At 42.1% G+C, this 22111-nt stretch overlaps 1 protein-coding gene across 4 annotated transcripts in view; it reads left to right on the forward strand.

The window, feature by feature from the left end:
* PALLD (palladin, cytoskeletal associated protein) overlaps positions 1 to 22111 on the forward strand; it is a 324324-nt gene that overhangs the window by 110020 nt on the left and 192193 nt on the right. For all 4 annotated transcript variants that reach the window (XM_075931128.1, XM_075931129.1, XM_014574906.3 and 1 more), the window contains one exon: positions 16438 to 16616. In XM_075931128.1, coding sequence (XP_075787243.1) covers positions 16438 to 16616 — 179 coding nt within the window. The remainder of the gene's footprint in view (positions 1 to 16437; positions 16617 to 22111) is intronic.

The raw sequence follows: 22111 nt of genomic DNA on the forward strand, positions 1-22111 counted from the left end.
GTTCTCAAATTCCACCCTGTTCAATGCAGATCTTTTTGTGGACCACCAAGGAACCATCCTGATGACAAAATGGGTGAAGGAGGAGGTGGGGGTGCAGGGCCTTGCTGGGAGATGGGGTGCAGGAGCAGGCTGAGGGTGGGGGGTCTGAGCAGGAGGTAGAGTGAAGGGGCTGGCTGAGGGTGGGTGGAGGGTCTGGGCAGCAGGGAGAATGCAGAAGTAGGATGATGGGGAATCTGGGAGGGAGGCAGGGTCCTTGAGCCGGATGGGAGGTCTGAGCAGGAGCGGGTTGAGGTGTGGTGTGTCAGCAGGGATGGGGGGGTGTATTGAGGGGAATGGGTGTGCAGGGTCTGGGCATGCAGGGGATAAGGGGTGCTTACCTGGCTTTGTGTATCCCAGTGCTCCCATTGGCCAAAGGTAAAAGTATTCTCTAAAGCAGGGCTGGGCAAAGTATGGCCTGGGGGCAAGATCCGGCCCGCCAAGACTTTGGATCCGGCCCAAGGACCACTCTGCTGGGACCCTTAGGTTAGGCATATAGCTGCAGTGGTTTAAAGTGCAGTCCATGTGGCTCTCTGCTCTGCAGGGAGAGGGAGGTTTTGTGTGATCTGGTCCTTAGCTCCTATAGATCAATAGGAATTGACCCCAGCCAATCTCTCAGTTCCCATTGGCTGGAAATAACCAGCCAGTAGGAGCTGAGAAATTGGCCAGGGTGGTGAGGGCAGCATAAGCCTCTTTCCCTTTTGGTAGCTGAGAGCCAGGTGGATGGAACAAGTCCTTAGTTTAAAGTGATCTGGGGCTGCAGCAGGCAGGGAGCCCAACTTACCTTGGGAGTGCTGCAGGGCTGCTGTCTTAGGTAAGCACCTCCCAGTCAGAGCCTGCTTCTGGCACCCCACCCCTTCCCACATCCCAACTCCCTCCCCAAGGTCACAATCCAAAGCCTCTGCACCCCTCCCCACCCCAGTCAAAACACCCTCTCAGGCCAGAATCTTCTCTCACAGCCAAACACCCTCCCAGACTTGCACCCCAATCCCCTGCCCCAGGTCACCATCCAAACCCTCTGTAGTCTGCACCCCCTTTTCCATTTTCCCAGGTCACAGCTTCCTCCCAGATTTTGAACCACATCCTAGATCTCCTCCCCCAGGCCAGAATCCTCTTCTGCATCCATCCTCCCTCCCGGACTCTACACTCCAATCCCGTGATCCAAGTCACAATCCTGTCCTTCACCCAAACTCCCTTTCAGACCTCACACAGCCTCCTGCATCCCTGTCCCATACTTACCCTGTGTGCCCTTCTGCACCCAACCTCCACCCTAGACCCCGCATCTCCTCCACAGAAAAGTGCGGCCCTTTACTACTTTCCAAAATGTTGAAGTGGTCCCTCACCAAAAATTATTGCCCATCTCTGCTCAAAAGGTATTCTCCATGCTTCAGTGCAGAGCTGCTGCCTAGAACTTTCTTCAGTCTTTTATCTGTGGCTTCATAAATTTGATTTAAAGAAACAAAACTTTCAGGTTCCTCCTCTGTGGTTGGCTTAAACGGGGAATACAAGATGCTAATGAGCACCTTGGATGACTGGGCCATTTAAAACTAAATTGAATAGTACCCAAGTTTTGAAAGTAACAGTCATTGGCCCCTTCCTCATCTAAACTCTGTGTAGCTAGGCATTACCCGTTCCTGTCTAACAAAGTTTATATTGCATGTACCCTGTTGCTGGATTTTTTTTAATACTATATGAATGTAACTCTATCCCCTCTACTTTTCCACCTTCTTTTTAAACTACTTTAGCCCCATGCAAAGGTCCTCCAAAGTTTAAAAAAAACCACTTTAAGAAGAAAATCACATTTGGCAGTTCTGCAAGATGATTTTTTTTCAAATTGACAGAATAATTGCAGAAAACTGGTTCCTAAACCTTCTGTGGCCAAAGAAAGTATATAGTTATATAGAGCTATATTGAGTTGGATCTGTACGTAAGCTGCACAGGATATGTTCCCCAGTCCAAATGAGAGCATAATAATGCTAATCCCACAAGCGTTAATAGAGTTTCAGGTTAGAAAAATGTTCTGTGGTTCATTTTTTTTTTAAATCTGCTGCAATTAACATTTTTTAAAAAAAATCCTCCATTCTATCTCAGTTTCTGTACTTTCATTTAGGAGATAGTAGCAACTAGTGGCAATGGCAGTGTATATATTAGAGAAGCTTAGGTCAGCATAGTGACTATAGGGCTCATTTGGTTAATGCATGGGAGATGGATGTGTATAACTCTTCCCATCATTAACAGGAATCACCCACATAAAAACCTTGCTCAACAACAGATGAATAGACCCTTAAGATTTAAACTCCATTTCTTGATTGCCATGCAGTGCAGTACAATAATTTGCACACTCCACACCCAGACATCTTAAAAATCCAGCACAGTTGGATGAATAGAAGCCAAAATAACTTTATGATCAATAATACATTATGTAGATTCAGAATCCAATCTTATTCTATAGTGCATAATCAGCAAAAGGAAGATGGTCTTGTAATTAAAGCACAGGAATCTAGGTTCTGTTTTGGCTCTCTTGGCGACTACCTTTGTGATTGAACAAATTACTTAACCTCATTAAACCTGCTGAGAAGTGGAGAGGGTAACAACCTTATAGGAGTGTTGAAACATAATGTTTGTAAAATACTTCAGAGTGCACTGACAGAACTTAATATATACACACAGATTACTTACTTCTAATTATAGATATAAAATATTTGAAAAGAGAACTTTATTACTTCAGCTACCCAAGGAACTGGGAAGTAGTTTTCCTTCTCGCATAAAAAGTAATGCACAACTGACCAGTTACACCATGGCAGGGAGGGATGCACTCTTCTGAATCCAGATGTAAGGTGCTGTGGGGGAGAAGTATGCGGGACAACATACTGCCCTCGCAGATCGCTGCCCACATTCTGAGGGGGGACTGAGTCTAATGGGCTCTGGAGTGCAGAGTGTGTGTGTTTGTAGAGTATTACTATGAATTGCTTTATTTTCTTTAGGACTGAATAAACACATCCTCCTGCTCTCTTTATTCCTCTGTGGTCCAGTGGGTAAAATTGTAGATGTGGTAGTTGATAGGATTGAACTGGGTCTTCCAGAGATAAAATCATTCGTGTCTCCACATCTTAAACGAAAGAGCTTAGAGCTTTACACACAAACCTGTAGGTTGCATATTGACTCAGTGAAGTTAGAAAAAGATCTTTCATGCTTTTTAACAAGATTGGAAATTGAAGGACAGGATTAACCACCAGTCACAAAAGGACTGATTTTGGACCTACAACTTCATAGTGCCCACAAGAATTGAATTAACCATATTAATACATAAAATTCCTAGCCATTCATTTCTCTGGGCTTCCTAGTGCAGCCTATGTATGAGAGCTTTAGAACACAAGCGCTTTAAAGGAGGAATTAGCTATAATTGGGGTGTGTGACTTTTTTTTGGGGGGGGGGGGAGACCAGAGTGCATTGTCCACACTTAACATAGTTAATATTAATAAAACCATTGGGTCAAGTTAATATTGCTATGCATGATATTTTGGTGAAATATATTAATTTATTCAAGGAAATGGTGTATGTGTACATGGTACAACTTCATGCTCTTCTGTGGAGTTATGTTGTGTACAACTAGAGTAATGCAGTCATAAGCCAAGTTTGTAGTTTTATATAGCTATAGGATCTGGTTCATGACTCTATTACTCTAGTTTTACACCAATGTGAATCCATTGAAATATTAACTCCTAATGAAATCAGTCATAATTTCAGTTGAGTTACGTGGGCATAAAGCTTGGAGTAATACAGTTATGAATTAGGCCCATTTGGTTTTGTAAACTACTTATACATATGTTTGTATAGACAACACTATTAGCTCTTGCTACATTCCCCCAGAAACTAAGCATTAGTGGTGGTGGGAAAACTACTTGCCATACAGCTTATTCATGCACTGGTTTTGCTCTACCTAACCAGAAGCTCTGTTTGAAAAGCATTTTTTTATGTTTCCCAAGGGAGAGGGTTAACTGCATTGAATGCTGTTCTTTAAAATGTATGGAAACTTTATCTTGCTTTCTATTAGAGGAGCGCTTTTAAGGGAGACCCATGAGCAATGAAGTGAGCAAAACATACTGGCTTCTTTATCATCTATTGGGTTGGGAGAGAGCCTGAGCCTATTGATCATGTTTCTTGTAGTTGCACAAGTAATGTTACGGCTGGCAAATTGAGAGACTGTGCAACCAGTTCTATATAACGTGGATAAGATAGAGAGAATAAAGAATGGAAAAGTATCTCTAATTTAGAAATCTATTAATCCAACCTTTAAAGTCTGATGTTAATACCCTTATATGGCAAAGCAGCAAATAAATCATATGCTGCTAGTGGAACAATTCAGACCAGCAGAAGAGGGCTGCTTGACATACTGACAAATTAATTAGTGAAATAACTTGAGATGTTGATAATGTCTGCTACTTTGACTTCAGGGTAAGATGTTCCAGTCCCTGGCAGGAAGTTGTACAAAAACATTCAATTTAATTACCTGTCAGAAGGGGGGAGAGGGGAATGCTCAGTTTCTGGGTGTTCACAGGGTTTTTTACATGCAGTAACTTTAGTTAGTTGAAAATGCTATATGTGGCAGCTGTCCTTATTTTATCTATGTTAGAAGTTAATACTATAGCTACTGTTTTAAACTTCTGTGATAATCATTACATGGATACACAAAAATTCTGTGTGGAAGAATGAAGGAATTCTTCAATAAAGTGCATGTGTTTCATTCTTCTATGAAATCCAGGTTTAAACAATGTGCAATATACCTACAGTAACTTTAACTTGAAAATAGCTGAGCATGCACCTCTGCCCAGTTTTATGATTGCAGTTTCTCATTCTCTACATCTATACATCATTCTGTATGTTACATTTAACTTGGAAGTGGGCAGCACAATTGTTGATAGCAGCAACTATGAAATGGGTGTTGATTGGTATTGCTATTGTGGCCAAAATATTCTAGGTGCTTTATAAACAGAAGAGAGAAGTACCCCAAAGATCATGCAGTGTAAAAAGATAGATAGCTGTAGAATGGTGAAAGGAACAGAGTGAATTGGACAAGTAAAGTGATCTAAGTAATGATAGCTATCTTATTAGCTATACTTCTTGCTTTTTTAAAAAGTTAAACACTGTACTTCTCTTCTTCCAACCAGTTACCTTCTACCCATCGCAGTTAGTTTATAACACAAAATATTCTGCAGTATGCTAACGGTTGTAACCAGAGAGACAGTACATAACTATTAGTGGTTTTCTCTTGTGTATTCCTAGCTTATTTTTACTAGCCAGTCATGAACCATTCCTGCATAAAGTTCAAAACTGCATGAGGTCTAAAGTCTGCAACTTTTTCTTTTGACTTTTAATGATGCTTGAGTGTGTGTCCCATTTCTGTTAATAGTTTCCTCGAGACCACAATGAGTGAAACAATGTTACATTGTGGGTATATGTATGGATCATCCTCCCTCACGTAAATGATACAGGTACACACAAAGCCAAGAACACGTATGTGTGTGTGTGTGTGTGTGTATGTGTGTGTTTTGGGGGAGGGAGGATTTTCAAGTGCTCCAACTGGATTATTTCTTAAATAAATTCAGCAGGAGAATGTTATGAGAAATGGAGGAAAAAAAGTTTTATAGCCATGAGGTAATTGCATCCTATTACAGTTAAGGTTTATTATTTGTTTCCATCATAATCCCCTTTCCTCAGTCATTTGCAACTTTCTGAAACTTTCAGCTTTTGGGCTGAAGTAATTTTGTTTTAGGTTATTTTTAAGTTTGCAAAAAGTAAGTTCACCTGTTTTTTGAGGAGGAAAGATAAAATAGTTCAAGAAAATCTAAATTTTTGTAAACAGCTTTGCAGCTTGAAATTCTTTGTTTGTGACATCCTCATTGTGGGCGTGTATCTAGCCTTTGCAGCGCTTTACAGGAGGCCCCATGGTCCTGCTATAGTCTGCTGCTTTCTAGGAATGTGAAGGACTAGTCGACTATCCAATAAGCAAATGTTTATCGGATAGTCAACAAGCTTGTGAACTAGTCGCTCTCCCCACTCCCCCCGTGCCTTTTACTGATACTATGAGAGAGAGGCAGCAAGGGATGGGAGGAAAGAAGCGGGTACTTCAAAACGGTAGTGCCATGTGGAGCCTGGGGCTGGAGCTCAGGCTCCACATGGTACTGCTGCTTTGAAATCCTGGGAGGAGCCTGACATCAGGCTCCCATGGCGGCATTTCAAAGTGGCAGCACTTCATGGAGCCCGAGGTGAGGCTAGGCCAGGAGTCCCTAGATGACCCCGGGATCCACATGGTACTTTCGTCTTTAAAGTGTAGCAACAGCCCTGTTGAATAGTCGATACAAAATGCATCGACTATTCAGTTAGTCAATTACCTACAATTTAACATCCCTACTGCTTCCTGGAGTAATGTGGGAAGAACAGAATATTGAAGGCAGGTCTGACTAGAGGGGGAATCTCTGAAGCGGATATTTGAAAACCATAGAAACCCTAGTCTTCCAAGGGCTAGAGAAGCTAAACAGTGGCTAATAAGGGCCCTACTGGCCCGGGTTAAAGGAGCAGGAGAGAGGCTTAACAGTGCAGTTCTTGGCTGGGAGCAAAGGAGTGGACAAGGTGCTCCTCTTTGGCCAAAGGAGTTCAGCAATCAGAAAGACTCTATGGCTGACTGAACTTACATAGCCGGAAATGGCGATGGAAGGACCTGAAGATGTAGGCCTGGAGATGAAAGGGCCCAGTAGGAAAAGGCCCCTGGAAAAAGCAGCAGAAGAATGAAGTTGAGCATTAAGTGGTTGCTGTTCATAGAGTTCATAAGTTGGAGTACTGTCCAGAAGAAGGGCCAGATTCTCCCACCTAGCACTGGTAAACTGGTATGAACACAAAAAAGGTGACTGACTTCAGCTGGAAGCCTGTAAAAAGGACTGAGTTTAAGAGCCCCAAGACTGAAGACCCTGCTGAGGACCGTGACTCTCTTTATTTACTGGACTCTTAATACTCTCAACAAATTTTGTGGCATGGCTGGAGGACCAAGCCACTGAAGATGCTTCAAAATCAGCAGACAGTCTTCAGGAGGCACCAAAGGAGAGAAATTGACTCTGGTATAACACCCAGACTCTCACAGATGCTCAATAATTAAAGGTCTGTCTCAGAGGTGCTAGTCTGTAACAGAAAAAAACCTTAAAAACAATAATAGTCCTGTAGCACCTTATAGACTAATCAAAAATACATGTAGATAGTATCATAAGATTTCATGAGCACAACCCACTTCTTCAGATGAAAAATACAGAGCAAGAGCTGCAGGTGGGGCTGAGACAGACTGGTGCTAGCAGAACTCAAGATAGCATGTTAAAAATAGCTATGTGGATGTTCTGGCTCAGGCAGCAGCTTGGATTGTCAATCACACTCAACCCTCTGGATCTGAGCTTGGGTGGCTAGCCCAAGTCTCTGCTGACTAGCATGCTAGCTTGATGATTCAATCCCTGCTAGTGCAAATTTTACTCCCAGCTGCTGTGCAGACATACCCTACATCATCTGGTAGAGTTTTTGTTCCCTGCTCTAATCATTGCCCAAACCCACAAGAAGTTCTGAAGGTGCCCACATAAACACTTCTCTTGAAAATACATAGTAATGCATGAACACACATTTGCACAACTGACATTTTTTTCCAAGCACATTCTTATGAATAAAACTTCACACACAGTTTTATGTAAAGAAAATAAGTCACAAATACAGACAAAACAAGTTGCTTTAAATTTGAATTAATATCTGTAAATATTATTTAGCCTACTTGTGAGTCACATTACTGCTTATAAAAGTAATGGATTTAGACTGCTGACTTGAGTCAAATATAGAGCAGAAAACTCTGTACAAGGTTTTACATGCACTTCTTCCAAATTAAGGATATTAAATTGCAGTTAATTTACCAGTCGACTAGTCGATAGGCACTTCTGCATTCCTCCTTTGAAATGAACAAGGACATTTTGTACATTTCAAAGGAGGAATGTGGAACATTGTGTGCAGCCTTGGGCCAGTGGGAAGTCCTGCTGACTCCAGGCTGCACAGGAGCGTGCCAGCTTTGAAATGTACAAGAGTCCTCAATGGGGGCTCTTGTGCATTTCAAAGCAGCAGGGCAGCATGGAGTCCGGTCCCCCGCTGACCCTGGACTCCATGTTGCGTTGCCTATTTGAAATGCTGTGCGGAGCCCGGGGTGAGCTGGGGAGTCCCCAGCTGACTCCAGGCGGCGCTGCTGATTTGAGACGCCGCCTCAGTGTTTCAAAGGGGAAGCACTCACAGCTGAGCCAGGGATCGGCTATGAGGTGCTGCCCCTTTGAACGCCACGTTGGTGTTTCAAAGAGGCAGCTCTGCACAGCTGAGCCGGGCTCAGCTGTGTGGTGCTGCCCTTGGAAGTACCCCTTCCCTCCCTCCATTTCCCCCCCCCCCCCCTTTGCTGCCTCTGTCTGATAGAGGCAGCAAGGGGTTGGGGGAATCGACTAGTCAACTAGTCTTTAACATCCTTATTCCAAATGTATGCTTAGTTTAATTCACACTTACATCTTTTCAGCACTTGAGCAGACCATGCAGATTAGGGTCATTTTGGTGATTTTTGTAATGTGGTCAAATAAGGGCAAGAACAGACAGTTGTTTTCTAAGACAGGATTTCTTCCTCAAGAGGGGAAAGGTTTTGTTATCCCCTGGGACATCACTCACCCCTCTCCCTTGCTTGAAAGGTGTTTATGCTGTAGGTGATATGTTCTGAGTTGCTGCATAGTCCACTCTTGAGCCACTTTTTAGTCTAAGAAATAAAATAGTCTTCCAGACAGAGGACTGGACCAAAAGAGAGAATCTTTCACTTATATTTTTTTTTCTCCATGTCAGGAGGCTAGAATCTCTTTGTCAGTAATAAAAGAATGATCTGCCGCCTCCTTCTTCCTGAATGAATAACAGCTGCACAGTTTCCTCCTGTTCTGCAGGATAACTGTTAAAACTGGATTAAAGTATGATACCTAAAACATTTGCCACTGTGCTGTGAATAGATCAGCTTTCACAATGAGTCATTTCTTTATCTCTAATCTTCTCATGTTATAAATGCACCCATGAGACTAGGAGCCAGATTCATCAAAAAGAAAATTGGTAGATATTAGACTTTTTTTAAAACATGTTAAACTCTTCAAGTAAGTAATACATATTTTAATGATTACAAAGGTCTAGAAAACACACATTCAGTCAAGGTCACCTGCAAAAATTAATATCCTCCAAGAGGGACTGATTAGCAGGGGACTTGAACTTGAACTCTTATAACAAATACAGGCAGTCCCCGGGTAACGTACAAGATAGGGACTGTAGGTTTGTTCTTAAGTTGAATCTGTATGTAAGTCGGAACTGGCGTCAGCCGCTGCTGAAACTGATCCGTTTCAACCGCGGCTGAATCTGGACGCCAGTTCTGACTTACATACAGATTCAACTTAAGAAACCCAGGCGTCCCCAAGTCAGCTGCTGCTGAAACTGATCAGCGGCTGATTCCAGGAAGCCTGGGGCAGAGCAACTCTGCCTCGGGCTTCCTGTAGTCAGCCGCTGGTCAGTTTCAGCAGCGGCTGACTTGGGGACGCTTGGGGCAGAGCAGCTGGGGTGCTGCTGGGTTGCTCCAGTAGCGCGGCTCCTCAGCGCTACTGGAGCAACCCAGCAGCACCCCAGCTGCTCTGCCCCAGGCGTCCCCAAGTCAGCCGCTGCTGAAATTGACCAGCAGTGGCTGAATCAGGACTCCTGGGGCAGAGCAGCTGGGGTGCTGCCGGGTTGGTCCGGAGCAGCGCTGCGGGAGCAACCCGGCAGCCCCCAGCTGCTCTACCCCAGGGGTAGGCAAGAAAAGCCTGGTCTGCTGGGGGGCACAAGCTGCACCCCCCCCCCCCCCCAGCAGACCAGGGAGACGGGGGTGACGGGACTGCCCAAGTCCTCCACGGCTTTGCTCCGTCTCCCTGGTCTGCTGACCTGGGAGACACGGAGCAAAGCCACAGAGCACGCGGGCAGCGGGACAGTCCAGGCACACCACGGCTGTCCCACTGCTGGTGTGCTCCGAGGCTTTGCTCCCCATCTCCCTGGTCTGCTGGTCAGACCAGGGAGACGGGGAGCAAAGCCTTAGAGCACGCCCGCAGCGGGACAGCCTGGGTGCGCTTGAGCTGTCCCCCTGCGGGCGTGCTCCGTGGATTTGCTCCCCGTCTCCCTGGTCTGATGGTCAGACCAGGGAGACGGGGAGCAAAGCCTTAGAGCACGCCTGCAGTGGGACAGCCTGGGCGTGCTTGAGCTGTTGCCCTGCAGGCGTGCTCCAAGGCTTTGCTCCCCGTCTCCCTGCAGACCAGGGAGACGGGGAGCAGCTTTTCTCGCCCCGGAGGACGGGGGCGGCAGACCGCGGCGCATCTGGGCGTCCCCCCACTCCCGTCCTCTGGGGCGAGAAAAGCCCCGTTCGTAACTGCGGCTCTGACGTAAGTCGGATCCACGTAACTCGGGGACTTCCTGTACACTAATCCCTGCATGACACTAGTTTCTCAATAACTTTCTTTGGGCATCCCAATAATTCTGTCTTTACTATGGACCATTTTTCATCTCTGTTATCTAGTGTAAAATCATCTCTGTTATCTAGTGTTAATTTATTTTCAATGTTAGTATATGGTAATTAATTATTGTTTGGAAAGCAAAACTTATTTTCTTTTCGTGACTTCAGTTAATTTGAGGCATAAAGAAAACTTAACTTACAGATATTCTATCAGTCAGTAAGGTCACACATTTCTCTTAGACTTTTATTTTATACGTATGTTAGGGATGTGAATATTTAACCGGTTAACTGGGTGAAGCTTTCTGGTTACGGTTACCCAATGGAGGCTGAAGCAGGGTAGAGGGCTGCTTGAGCTCAGCTAGAGCGGCCCCACCACTCGTCCCATTTAATTGGTTAACCGGTTAAACAGAACATTTAACTGGCTAACCAATTGAACAGGATTTTACATTCCCAATGCATGTAGACAGTTGCACAAACTATCTAGAATATGATTCATTGTGTTTTGGAATGCTTGCTTACATAAGAAATTTTACTAAAATAGAATGGTCTTATCAGACTATTCTGTTACTGGGTCTTATCTATATGGTATGTTTCCATAGACATACAGAGTGAACTTTTGCTCTGATATAAAAATCTATGCAAAACGATACTAGTTAGTTCCACTTTTGATTTTAGTAGAATTACACACCTCACAGTTCTCATCCACCACCACAACAATGTAGGTAAGTTATATATTTTTTTTAAAAAAGGACGACAACATTCTGGGCCAAACCTGTTGTTGTGTGTCTAATTTTAACTTAAAAGAGTAAATTTCAGATAGTGTAAGTGGGTATAGTTCCAAATGTTTTTTGCAGAAAAGGTTTGGATTAGCCATATGTTTAAATGCTTTGATTCAGGCCTGTGTGCCTCAGAATGATAATTTTATAATTATAACTAAAAGTTTAAATACTTGAGAAAATTTTCTCATTAAAGGAGGTGGGCATTAGGGATGTAAAATACTGTTTAATTAGTTAACTGTTAAACATCTTGTTTACCAGTTAATCAATGAAATGTGATGAGTGGCTGGCCCGAATAGAGGCTGCTCCGGTAGGGCTGGATTACACCCCACCCGTGGTGGGCCCCTTACGGCTGAAGCAGCTCCAGTCTGCATGGGTTAACCGTAATCGGTAAGTCTCACCCGTTAATTGTGAGGCTAACCAGTTAACCTTTAACATCCCCAATGGGCATATAAATGAGTTTGTATGTGTCAGTATTACAGAGAAAAACCTGAAAATACGGATCCTGAAAATCTCAACTTAGGGGCAAATAAAACCCCCAGTTTTAATATTTTAGTTCATGTGTATTCTAAGCCAATCACATAGTCTTTTGGGTGGACTCATTATTTCTGAATGCTCCGCATTTGCAAAACTGCTCTTCCATGATATCAGATTTTCCCCTCTAAACGTGAGTAGACTAATGAAGACCTGCTGTGGAGTTCCTGCAACCTGCTCTGCTTAGTACATTGGGCACTGTAATGCTTCTATATCAACTGGTCCTATCTTTTACCTTTCCTCCCCTTCTGTGCTTCATGCTACTGCCAGGGAACAGAATTCTCTTGAAAAAATTTCATAATTTTTATGAGGAAATTACAAAATAGGAGTTTATCCGGTATAATGGAATGACTGACTACATCGCTAAGGAATACTACATTGTTTCTATTTAGTGTTTATTGCTGGCCATACTTAACACCACTAAGTATAAAATTACTTCTTAATTAACATCTTATCTCTCTTCACATGTTGTACTGGTCATGGTGTCCTATTATAATTTTTCCCTCAGGATAAGTCTTTAAATTTCATTTCAGCTGCCATGTTAAATTACTTTTAAGAGTATGTGGAAAGGAAACCTTTCTTGTTCCTCAGTTACTTTTATTAAACACAGGTTACAGCAGGATTATGCATTAGAAGAAAGCTTGAACTGTTTTTCTTAAGGCCTTGGTAGTTGGTCAATCAGCATGCTGCTCAACTGTTAATATTCTTTCAGTCATTAAAATCCCAGACATACATGCATTTCTGCACACAGAGGATTGTCAGGACAGGAAGGAAAGAGGAATGAAGGAGATGGACAAATGGTATAAATGATTAACTCATACCATGATATGCATGATATATAAACTGATTCACAGCTAGGACCTCTAATTCTTTTCTTTCAGGCTAGCATATGGTAGTAAAATTAGGGTGCTAAGGATAGCCATTAAAAAAGTTTGAGAGCAGTGAAGTGTGCACCACAGTCAAAATTCACTTTGCTGTCACTTGAAATACAGGCAGTCCCCGTGTTACGCGCATCTGACTTATGTCGGATCCGCAGTTACAAACGGGGCTTTTCTCGCCCCAGAGGACGCAAGCAGCAGGACGCCCAGATGCACTGCGGTCCCGCCACCTGCATCCTCCGGGGCAAGAAAAGCGGAGCCTCTTCTCCCCCCCCCCCCCAGCAGACCAGGGAGACGCGGAGGATGCAGGCGGGACCACCCAGGAAGCCCAGGGCAGCTAGTGCGTCCCCCCCCAGCAGACCAGGCTTTTCTCACCGACGACGCCTGGGGTAGCGCCGCTCCTCGGCACTACGGGACCAACCCGGCAGCACCCCAGCTACTCTGCCCCAGGCGTCCCCAAGTCAGCTGCTGCTGAAACTGACCAGCGGCTGACTACAGGAAGCCCAGGGCAGAGCAACACAAGAGAACACAGAAGCCCACAAGAGAACTTCAAAACTTTGCCTCTATAGGCACTGGTTACAAAAACTTCCCCTCCCAAAATCCTAACACACAGATTTTGGGGAATTGGCTGCCACCATCAAGTGCTTTTTGATCTCTAAAAAAACCCAGGGGTGAACACTTGAAACCCCCTGCCCCCCAAGGGTACCTCAAGCTCTTTTGCCCCCCAAAAAAGCACTTGGAAAAAGAAAAGAGAAACAAGCTTCAGTCTCTGGTACATAGGCGTGCGCAGCACATTTCATTAGGGTCATCTTCGTGCATGCAGGTCTTAGGACTTTATCCATGTTTTATAATATGCGAAACATCTTTCTCATACTTCTGAAAGGCTAAGGGATCCATCCTACTTGTGCTGCTTCATGTGAGCTGAACTGCCACATATCTAATTCATTGCAAGAAAAATAAACACTTTAGTGAGGCATTTATTCAACAGACTTAATTTTCACCTCTTCCCTGAGGTGAATTCAGGCCTGTTCATCAAGCATTATATTTAAGATGGTGGAGCCAATTTTGTATTGAATTGTTTACTAATGTGTTTTGATCTTCTGGTTTCAGCTACTGTAATGAGGCAGTGTCTGATGTGGCAGTTGGGATTCATGTTCTCCTTTCTAATGATGGGTCATGATAGTGACTTCCTACAAATGGTCTAGTAGCACTTTATAGACTAACCAGTGTTCCATGCAAGCTGGCTGCTTGGGCGGACACCCAGAAAGGAATCAAATGCTGTCCAGCTAATTAGCAGAGCAACCATAGCTGGCAGCATGTGTTTCCATCATTGGTGCCCATAACAAAATTTATTTTGTTCATGGATGGGAAAAAAATAGGGGGAACATTGCTCTTAATCTCAACTAGAAGTCAGAATACAAAAAGATTTATTTGCAATAACTCCCACTGAGGTCACTAGTTGCTAGCCACATAAATCTCTTGTATCCGGGAAAGAAAGAAAACCGGGTCCTCCCCTTCTCCATTCCCCCCCCCCCCCCCTCTTTTTAAAGGACTTTGTGGAAACCTCACTGGATAAGTCTCCCTGATAAAAATTATGTTAACAGACATTTTTATGAACATAGGAATTATAGTACTATAAATATTTGGGATAAAAGGAAATTGGGTGACAGTAGAGACTCATTTGAAGTTTAAATCTGCACAAGACTAAAACTGGTCCTTGTCTGAGAAAATAATTAGGCTGTGAATGGAGCCTTTGCTTTGAAAGATGTTTCCAGAAAGGAAAAAAGGAAATGGAAAGAAGAATAGGATTGCTGTTAGGCTTCTGATTTCCCCATTTTTTTTACTGGGTCTTGGCTATAGTTATCAATCCAGAAATTCTGAGTTAGTCTTTCCTTCCTCTATATTATCAAACTCTTCACCTATAGAAAAGGTGGCCAAAGCCTAGGATTCTGGAAGATGTAGTAATTGAAGTTCTTCACACAGAATAGGAAGGTGTTGGGGGGTGGGAGAACAGAAATGTTGTTAATTGCAACTGAACTGACAGGATGAACTTGTCCCCAGACCAAATAATTGTAAAACTAGGCCAAATGGGGCTATTGAGTAAACAAAAGGAAGTTTCTTTGCTGAAGCAATGCTGTGTGTGTGTGTGTGTGTGTGTGTGTGTGTACACAGCTTTGAGCACAATAGGACACACAATAGGAGCTTGTTAGTCTTCAATTACAAAACAGAATGGTATAGAATTTTAGTTCCATTATCAACATTTCCTAGCCTTGAGGAATATTGTGTCTATTCATCTGCACAGGAGTCTTGTGTGCACAATTCTCATTAGTGTTAATGGGAGTTACCTCATGTGTTAATCCATTAGATATTGTGTGGAGAAGGCACCATTTTTACTCTAAGGTATAAAACAAAAATAAATGCAATCATTCAGCTCTAATGTTTTAGAAGCAAATTGTCCAAATATCTTTCTGTTTTGCTAATCATAGATGAAAAAGAAAACAAATTAATTTTATTCTATCCATTTGGCTAGAACGAAATAGGAATAGACCGTTCCATCCTAAATGACTTTATTTGATATTAACTTAAAAAACAACAAATGGTCTGGTAGCACTTTATAGTCTAACAAAACATGTAGATGGTATCATGAACTTTCATGGGTACAGCCCACTTCTTCAGATGACCGGACTTTTTATTTTTATTTGAGATGTCTGTGTCTGAATGAAGCATTACAAACTGTTCCTAACCCTGGATCACATTTTCTTAAAATTTAGGAAAAGCAACAGATAAGGTCTCTAATGCCCTGAAAACAAGAACAAGATGCCAACAGAGCAAAAAGTTTCAGATTGAAGTAATTAAGGGAAGATTAGAACTGCAGAAAAACACTAAGAAGTAGTTAAGAACTAAGAGGAAAATCTTTTCAAAGAGATTTTGAACCTTTTGTGGTTTGGAGTAGAAAATTCTGCGTTTTCTTTATATTGAAATAAATCAGGCTTTCGATGCATTTGCATAGTTGTATAATGAAAACAATCTATTTGTAAGAACGAATGCTAGAAGGGAGAGTATGCATGCTCTTGTATTGATAAACAAATCACTTTGGGGCCCTCCATAGCAAACTTCTGGGTGTTAAGGAAAGCAGTTAAGCTGTCAAGAGTGAATCATATCATTTGTATCCGAAGTGGAATCTCTAAGGTCATATGCTGGTAGGAACTTTAACATTCAAGACATGGGTTTGCTAGGTTGATTGCAAATTTGAGAACAAATATCAAATATTCTAGATGCAGGATTTGTAATGACACACAGGAATTTTCCTGCCTCTCTGTATGCTGCCTTAGAGTCTCAAAACGAGATTAAATTGAAACCGAATGTCAAAGTTCATATGGTACCAGAAGAGAAGTTTAATTGTATTTTGTAAGTATATGTGTTTATTAAGTATTCTTAGGTGCCTCACTGCCAGCTTGAGATAGACAACTTGCTAATATAAGGTATTTCTTGATACGTTACATGAAATGCAAAACCAAGCACTATATTTTCCTTATCCTTTATGTATATAGCTCTTCAGAGTTTGCAACAATTTTTCATGCCATTATCTTAGTGATAGATGCAAATCAACACTTTTTTCTTTTGTTTTCTGTTCCTGTTCATGTGTGAACTGCAGATGGTTCTGTGAAGGGAAAGAGTTGCAGAATTCCCCTGATATTCAGATCCACTGTGAAAGTGGAGGCCTCCATTCACTAGTCATAGCAGAAGCCTTTGAGGACGATACTGGACGTTACACTTGTCTGGCATCAAATTCTGTTGGCTCTGATAGTACTTCTGCAGAAGTGTTCATTGAAGGTAAGAAAAAGGGTAAAATGAAAATACTTGGACCCCTAAATCAGTTAGGCATTGCAGTGCTGAGCTTAGCAGTACTTAAATACCTTTACAAATCTGGGCCTACATTTCTTTGTCAAAAGGGATCTAGGCATATGGGAGCCAAAATCCCATTTTACAAATGAAGCTGACTTTAGATACTGCACATTAGGACTTTGTCTACACTGGCGCAATCTTGCACCAGAAATATGCAAATGAGGCTAAGTGTGGAATATCACCGATCCTCATTTGCATATCTAAAGAGCCGCCAACATTGTGGAAGAGCCTCTTTCAGGAATAACAGCATTGCACAAGAGGGTTTTTCTTATGCAAGAAGGGGCAGTGTAGACGCTCCTTCTTGTGCAAGAGCCTCTTCCGCAAAAATGGCAGCTCATTAGCTATGCAAATGAGGCTCGGCGATATTCCACGCTTAGTCTCATTTGCATATTTTTGGCGCAAGATGGTGTAGACATAGCTTAGGTTTTGTTTATGATTTGTTGCTCAACTCACTTGCATTTCTGGGTCTATAAAAGTTCACAGAAAGTTCTAGACATTGACGGGAAGAATCGTATTGATTCTGATAAGCACTGGTGCACTAAAAGGGGAAATGGAAGAGAGACAGTCACCCTGGCACCTGCCTAGCAGATATAAGTGCTTCCATAGTTTTATAGGTCAAAGAACCACTTGATTGTACCCATTAACACCTGCTGGCATAATTGTGGCAGCTCAGCTCTGCCTATCTCCCAGTGCAGTTTAGAAACAGACACCCTGAATGCAGTACCTCCCAGGCCCAAATCAAATAAAAAAAATTGGGAGGAAGAGTGGAATGGGGACTCTCACAGATGCTGACATAGGGGAAGGATAGATGGTGGATGCTGGTGTGGGGAGGAGGGAGGAAATGGTGGGACAAAGGTCGGGGAGAGAATGAAGAAATCTGGAATGAGTGGGTGTATTCACAGATTCCATGGGGCTTGCTGGGAATCCCTGGAATAGAGGAATGGGAAGGGGCCATACAGGGTGCTTGGAGTGGGGGAAGGAGATGAAAGGCGCACCTGTCTATAGAAATAAGAAGCAACAAATAGTCTGAGCCTCTATTTAGGATTATTTTGGTATGAAAACCATTTTGACACTATAACCTTTTGAAGTGTCATGGGACAAACTTAGACTCCATTACTTTAAACTGAATAAACGCAGGGGACTGATCACAGATGTAATGTGACTCATTTGTTTGCAAATTAAGCAATTTTTAATTGAATGTACTAACATCAAACAAAAGAAATTCTGACGCACTAATGAATGCACTGAGAATCTGGCCTGCATGCTTTAAATATTTGCTCTTTAAAAATTTTAAGTGAGATTAAAATGCAGGCATTCCTAGAACTAAATACCAGCAATTCTTCTCATCTTTCTCTGGATTCAAAATTCTCATAGCTCAAGTATCATATTAGCCAACTGAAGTTAAGCTCTTTTGGAAACCCATTCAAAGGAGTTGTTAATTATGCCATATTTAAAGCCATAGTTGAGTTAGTTCAGTTTTTTCCTGTGAGCAACTAATGTTCTTTCAGCCATTTTCGGCATAATTTGTTTTATTGGGGGTTTTAGTTCATAAATGCAGCCTGTTACATTTTATCTATTTACAGCTAAATATATAAAAATAGATGCAAATGTAATATTAGTACTATTTTATCATTGTATAAGCATTTTTATTTTCAATATTCAGTACTTAAATTCAAAGGAACATCCCTATCCTTGTGAACATATTGTTTCCTCTAGATTTACAGCATTGGTGGGGATTCTGCATCCCGCAGGCAATATGTGGGCCTGTGGGACTCCACTTGCAGCCCGCGTACCCTTGCCTCATTGTTCCCCCACATGCCTCTCGCACTTTCGGGCACTAGATACCCTCACTTCACTCCTCCCTCCCTCCCACAGCTTGAATGCCTGAATCAGCTGTTTGGGAATAGAGCACAATTCAACGGATTCATGGCAATCTGAAAGTACGGGAAGAGAAGGGGAAGAGTAGGATGCGCAGGGCCTCAGTTCACAAAAGGTGCATCGGGGAGACGGGGTGCCCGGGCTGTAGGTGGAACTCCAGTGGGCTGCAGGTCACCCACCTATGCAGCCCACTCACCATTCTTGGTTGCCCATTGCTGATCTAGAGCTTTTATTCTTCATTAAGATGCATTAGCATCATAAATGATCTGGAGAAAGGGGTAAGCAGTGAGGTAGTAAAGTTTGCAGATGATACAAAACTGTTTAGGATAGTCAAGACAGAAGCAGACTGTGAGGGACTCCAAGAAGATCTCACCAAACTGAGTGATTGGGCAACAAAATAGAAAATGAAATTTAATGTGGATAAGTGTAAAGTAATGCACATCGGGGGGGAAAAGTAACCCCAGCTATACGTACAGTATGATAGGAGCTAATTTGGCTACGACAAATCAGGAAAGAGATCTTGGAGTTATCGTGGACAGTTCTCTGAAAACTTCCACACAGTGTGCAGCGGCGGTCAAAAAGGCAAATAGGATGCTAGGAATTATTAGGAAAGGGATAGAAAATAAGACACAGAATATCTTACTGCCCCTGTATAAAACTATGGTATGCCCACATCTTGAATACTGTGTACAGATGTGGTCTCCTCACCTCAAAAAAGCTATTTTGGCCTTGGAAAGGGTTCAGAAAAGGGCAACTAAAATGATTAGGGGTTTGGAACGGGTCCCATATGAGGAGAGGTTAAAGCGACTGGGACTTTTCAGTTTAGAAAAGAGGAGACTGAGGGGGGATATGATAGAGATATATAAAATCATGAGTGGTGTGGAGAGGGTGGATAAAGAAAAGTTATTTATTAGTTCCCTAAATAGAAGAACTAGAGGACACCAAATGAAATTAATGGGGAGCAGGTTTAAAACTAATAAGCGAAAGTTCTTCACACAGCGTGTAGTCAACCTGTGGAACTCCTTGCCAGAGGAGGCTGTGAAGGCTAGGACTATAATAGAGTTTAAAGAGACGCTAGATAATTTCATGGAGGTTAGGTCCATAAAAGGCTATTAGCCAGGGGATAAAATGGTGTCCTTGGCCTCTGTTTGTTTGTCAGAGGCTGGAGAGGGATGGCAGGAGACAAATCGCTTGATCATTGTCTTCAGTCCACCCTCTCTGGGGCACCTGGTGCTGGCCACTGTCGGTAGACGGGATACTGGGCTAGATGGACCTTTGGTCTGACCCAGTATGGCCGTTCTTATGTTCTTATGTACATTTAATGTACCCATTCCTCAAACAGTTTTCTCTCTAAAGCCCCACCAAAGACCACTTTTTCCTTCATTTATGGATAGCCATGAGAAACTTCCATGTCAACTCAACTTTAAGGGTGGCAACCATGCTGATAAAGTTCACTGCAGCGCTTGTCAGACAGCTGCTGCGTCTGCTAACTTCTTCTCAAAGTCTTTTCTTGTTAAGAATCACAAAAAGGAGTCAGGGAGAATAGCTCATCTACTCACTGTTTTTTTTCCCCCCACAAATTAGCCCTAATTTCTGATACACTGATTTTTGGTTCATTAATTTCTGGCCCCATATTTTTCTTGTTTACCGGACATGATATCTTAAAGCAATCCTTCCTTGACTTACATTAATTTAATCTTTCCTTTCCCTTTTGCACCTTTCTTCATCAATTTATTGCTTTATTTTATTGTGATTATTTTTATAAACTTTCGTTCACTTTTCACAGCTGAGCTCAGAAGTAGGGTAAATTTGTAGGTTCAGTTATTACAACACACCTATTTCCTAACTTTTATAGTCTAGCAACACTGAATATAGACAGAATCATGCAGATATATAAATATTCATCCTTTCCCCAGAAGCCAGTCTTTGCAATAAGCAGCTACTTTGTAGAACATGATTTTATCAAACACAAGTTTCTGAGGCTAGGTTCAGAATAAGCAAGAACAGTTTTTCATTCTCATGCATCTCTAAAGAAGAAACCCCTTCTCCCTTCCTCCCCCCTCTCCTCCTGCCACTCTCCTCTCCTCTCCTTACCAAGTGTATTGTAAATGTGGCTCTGAATAAAATTATTTTTTTGAAATGTCAGTTTCTGGGTTTTTGTTGTTGTTTTTTTTTTTTTTTAAAGCACATGAAAAAAGTTTTATTCCCATGTTCAATATGTTCTGGGATACATAGATTATATCAAAACTCTCAGTTGCACAGAATGCCTGGATTTAAATTTGGAGTATGATAAATGGCAGACATCAAAATTTGAACCTTAATTCTGGTATTTTTCAAAGCATTAAATTTCTTTCAAAGTCACCATTAATAAAGAACTAAGACCCCTGGTTATTATGTGCACAGTCTCATGCAATCATTAATGAAGGGGGTAAATGGGAATGAAAGACAGCATTTTACTTCTCAGAAGGTTGCAGGGTCCTCAGCAATAGATTGATGATTATAATGCATGCAGGTGAATATAAATAGCCTCTGAACTGAGAAAGTAATGTGCGACAAGTTTAGCATGCAAATGTTATCCTATACTGAGTTACAGTTAAGGTTAAAGTTTATCTATAAATGTATTGGCCACACCTGTTCACTTAAACCAGCAAGTGGATAAGCCTGTTTGCTACTCTGTAACAAGTATAAGTATGTAGCTATAGAAGGGTGATGTCATTTCTATAAATATTTGTATATTTACTAGTGTAAAGCCTTACTTGACAGACAGATGAAAGCTTAAAAAATCAACCTGATGCAACAGCACCACGTTGGGATATATGACCAGTTTATTTAAACATGCTTGTTACATTACCCAGGGTACAATCTGGACTGTTGAACAGCTGAGTCCCCTCAGTTCTCCAATCTGCAGTGCCTTTTACTCTTCTTCATTGTGAGAGCAACCCCTCCTGGTCTGCCCCCCCACAGCTTCCAGTAGATAAATGACACCCCAGATGTACTGTGTGGGTGATATAGCTAGCTAGCCACTCATGAATTATGTTAGAATGACACCAGCAAATTCCCAGCCCCAGACTTGTGTCCAGAAATCTACATCTCATATTGCCCAGTACCCTCTTAGACTTACTATGAGCTTGTATTTTTCCATCATTTCATTAATAGAAAATGATACATGAAGATCTTGTTTTCCCAGACATTTGAACCCAAACACACTGGTTTAGATAAAACAAGTTTATTAACTATGGAAATATTTTAAGTTATTACAAGCATTGAGGTATAAAAGTCAGAATAGGTTACAAAGAAATACAAGATAAAAAATAAACTAGTACCTAGCTTAACAAGATGCTTTAAATTCACTCAACAGGTTTCTGTCACCACATGCTTACAGAAGTCTGGCTGGTTTCCTTTCTGCCAGAAGCCCTTCCCCAATTCAGTGGTGCTTCCTTTGTCTTTTAGGTGGTGTTGATGCAGTGAATAGAGATGAGAGGGAAGAGATAAAATGAGGCATTTGCACCAATTTTTATAGCATTTCTCTTCTTTGAGAATCCTCT

Source organism: Pelodiscus sinensis, chromosome 5 (assembly GCF_049634645.1).
Source record: "Pelodiscus sinensis isolate JC-2024 chromosome 5, ASM4963464v1, whole genome shotgun sequence".
In the NCBI taxonomy this organism is placed as follows: domain Eukaryota; kingdom Metazoa; phylum Chordata; order Testudines; family Trionychidae; genus Pelodiscus; species Pelodiscus sinensis.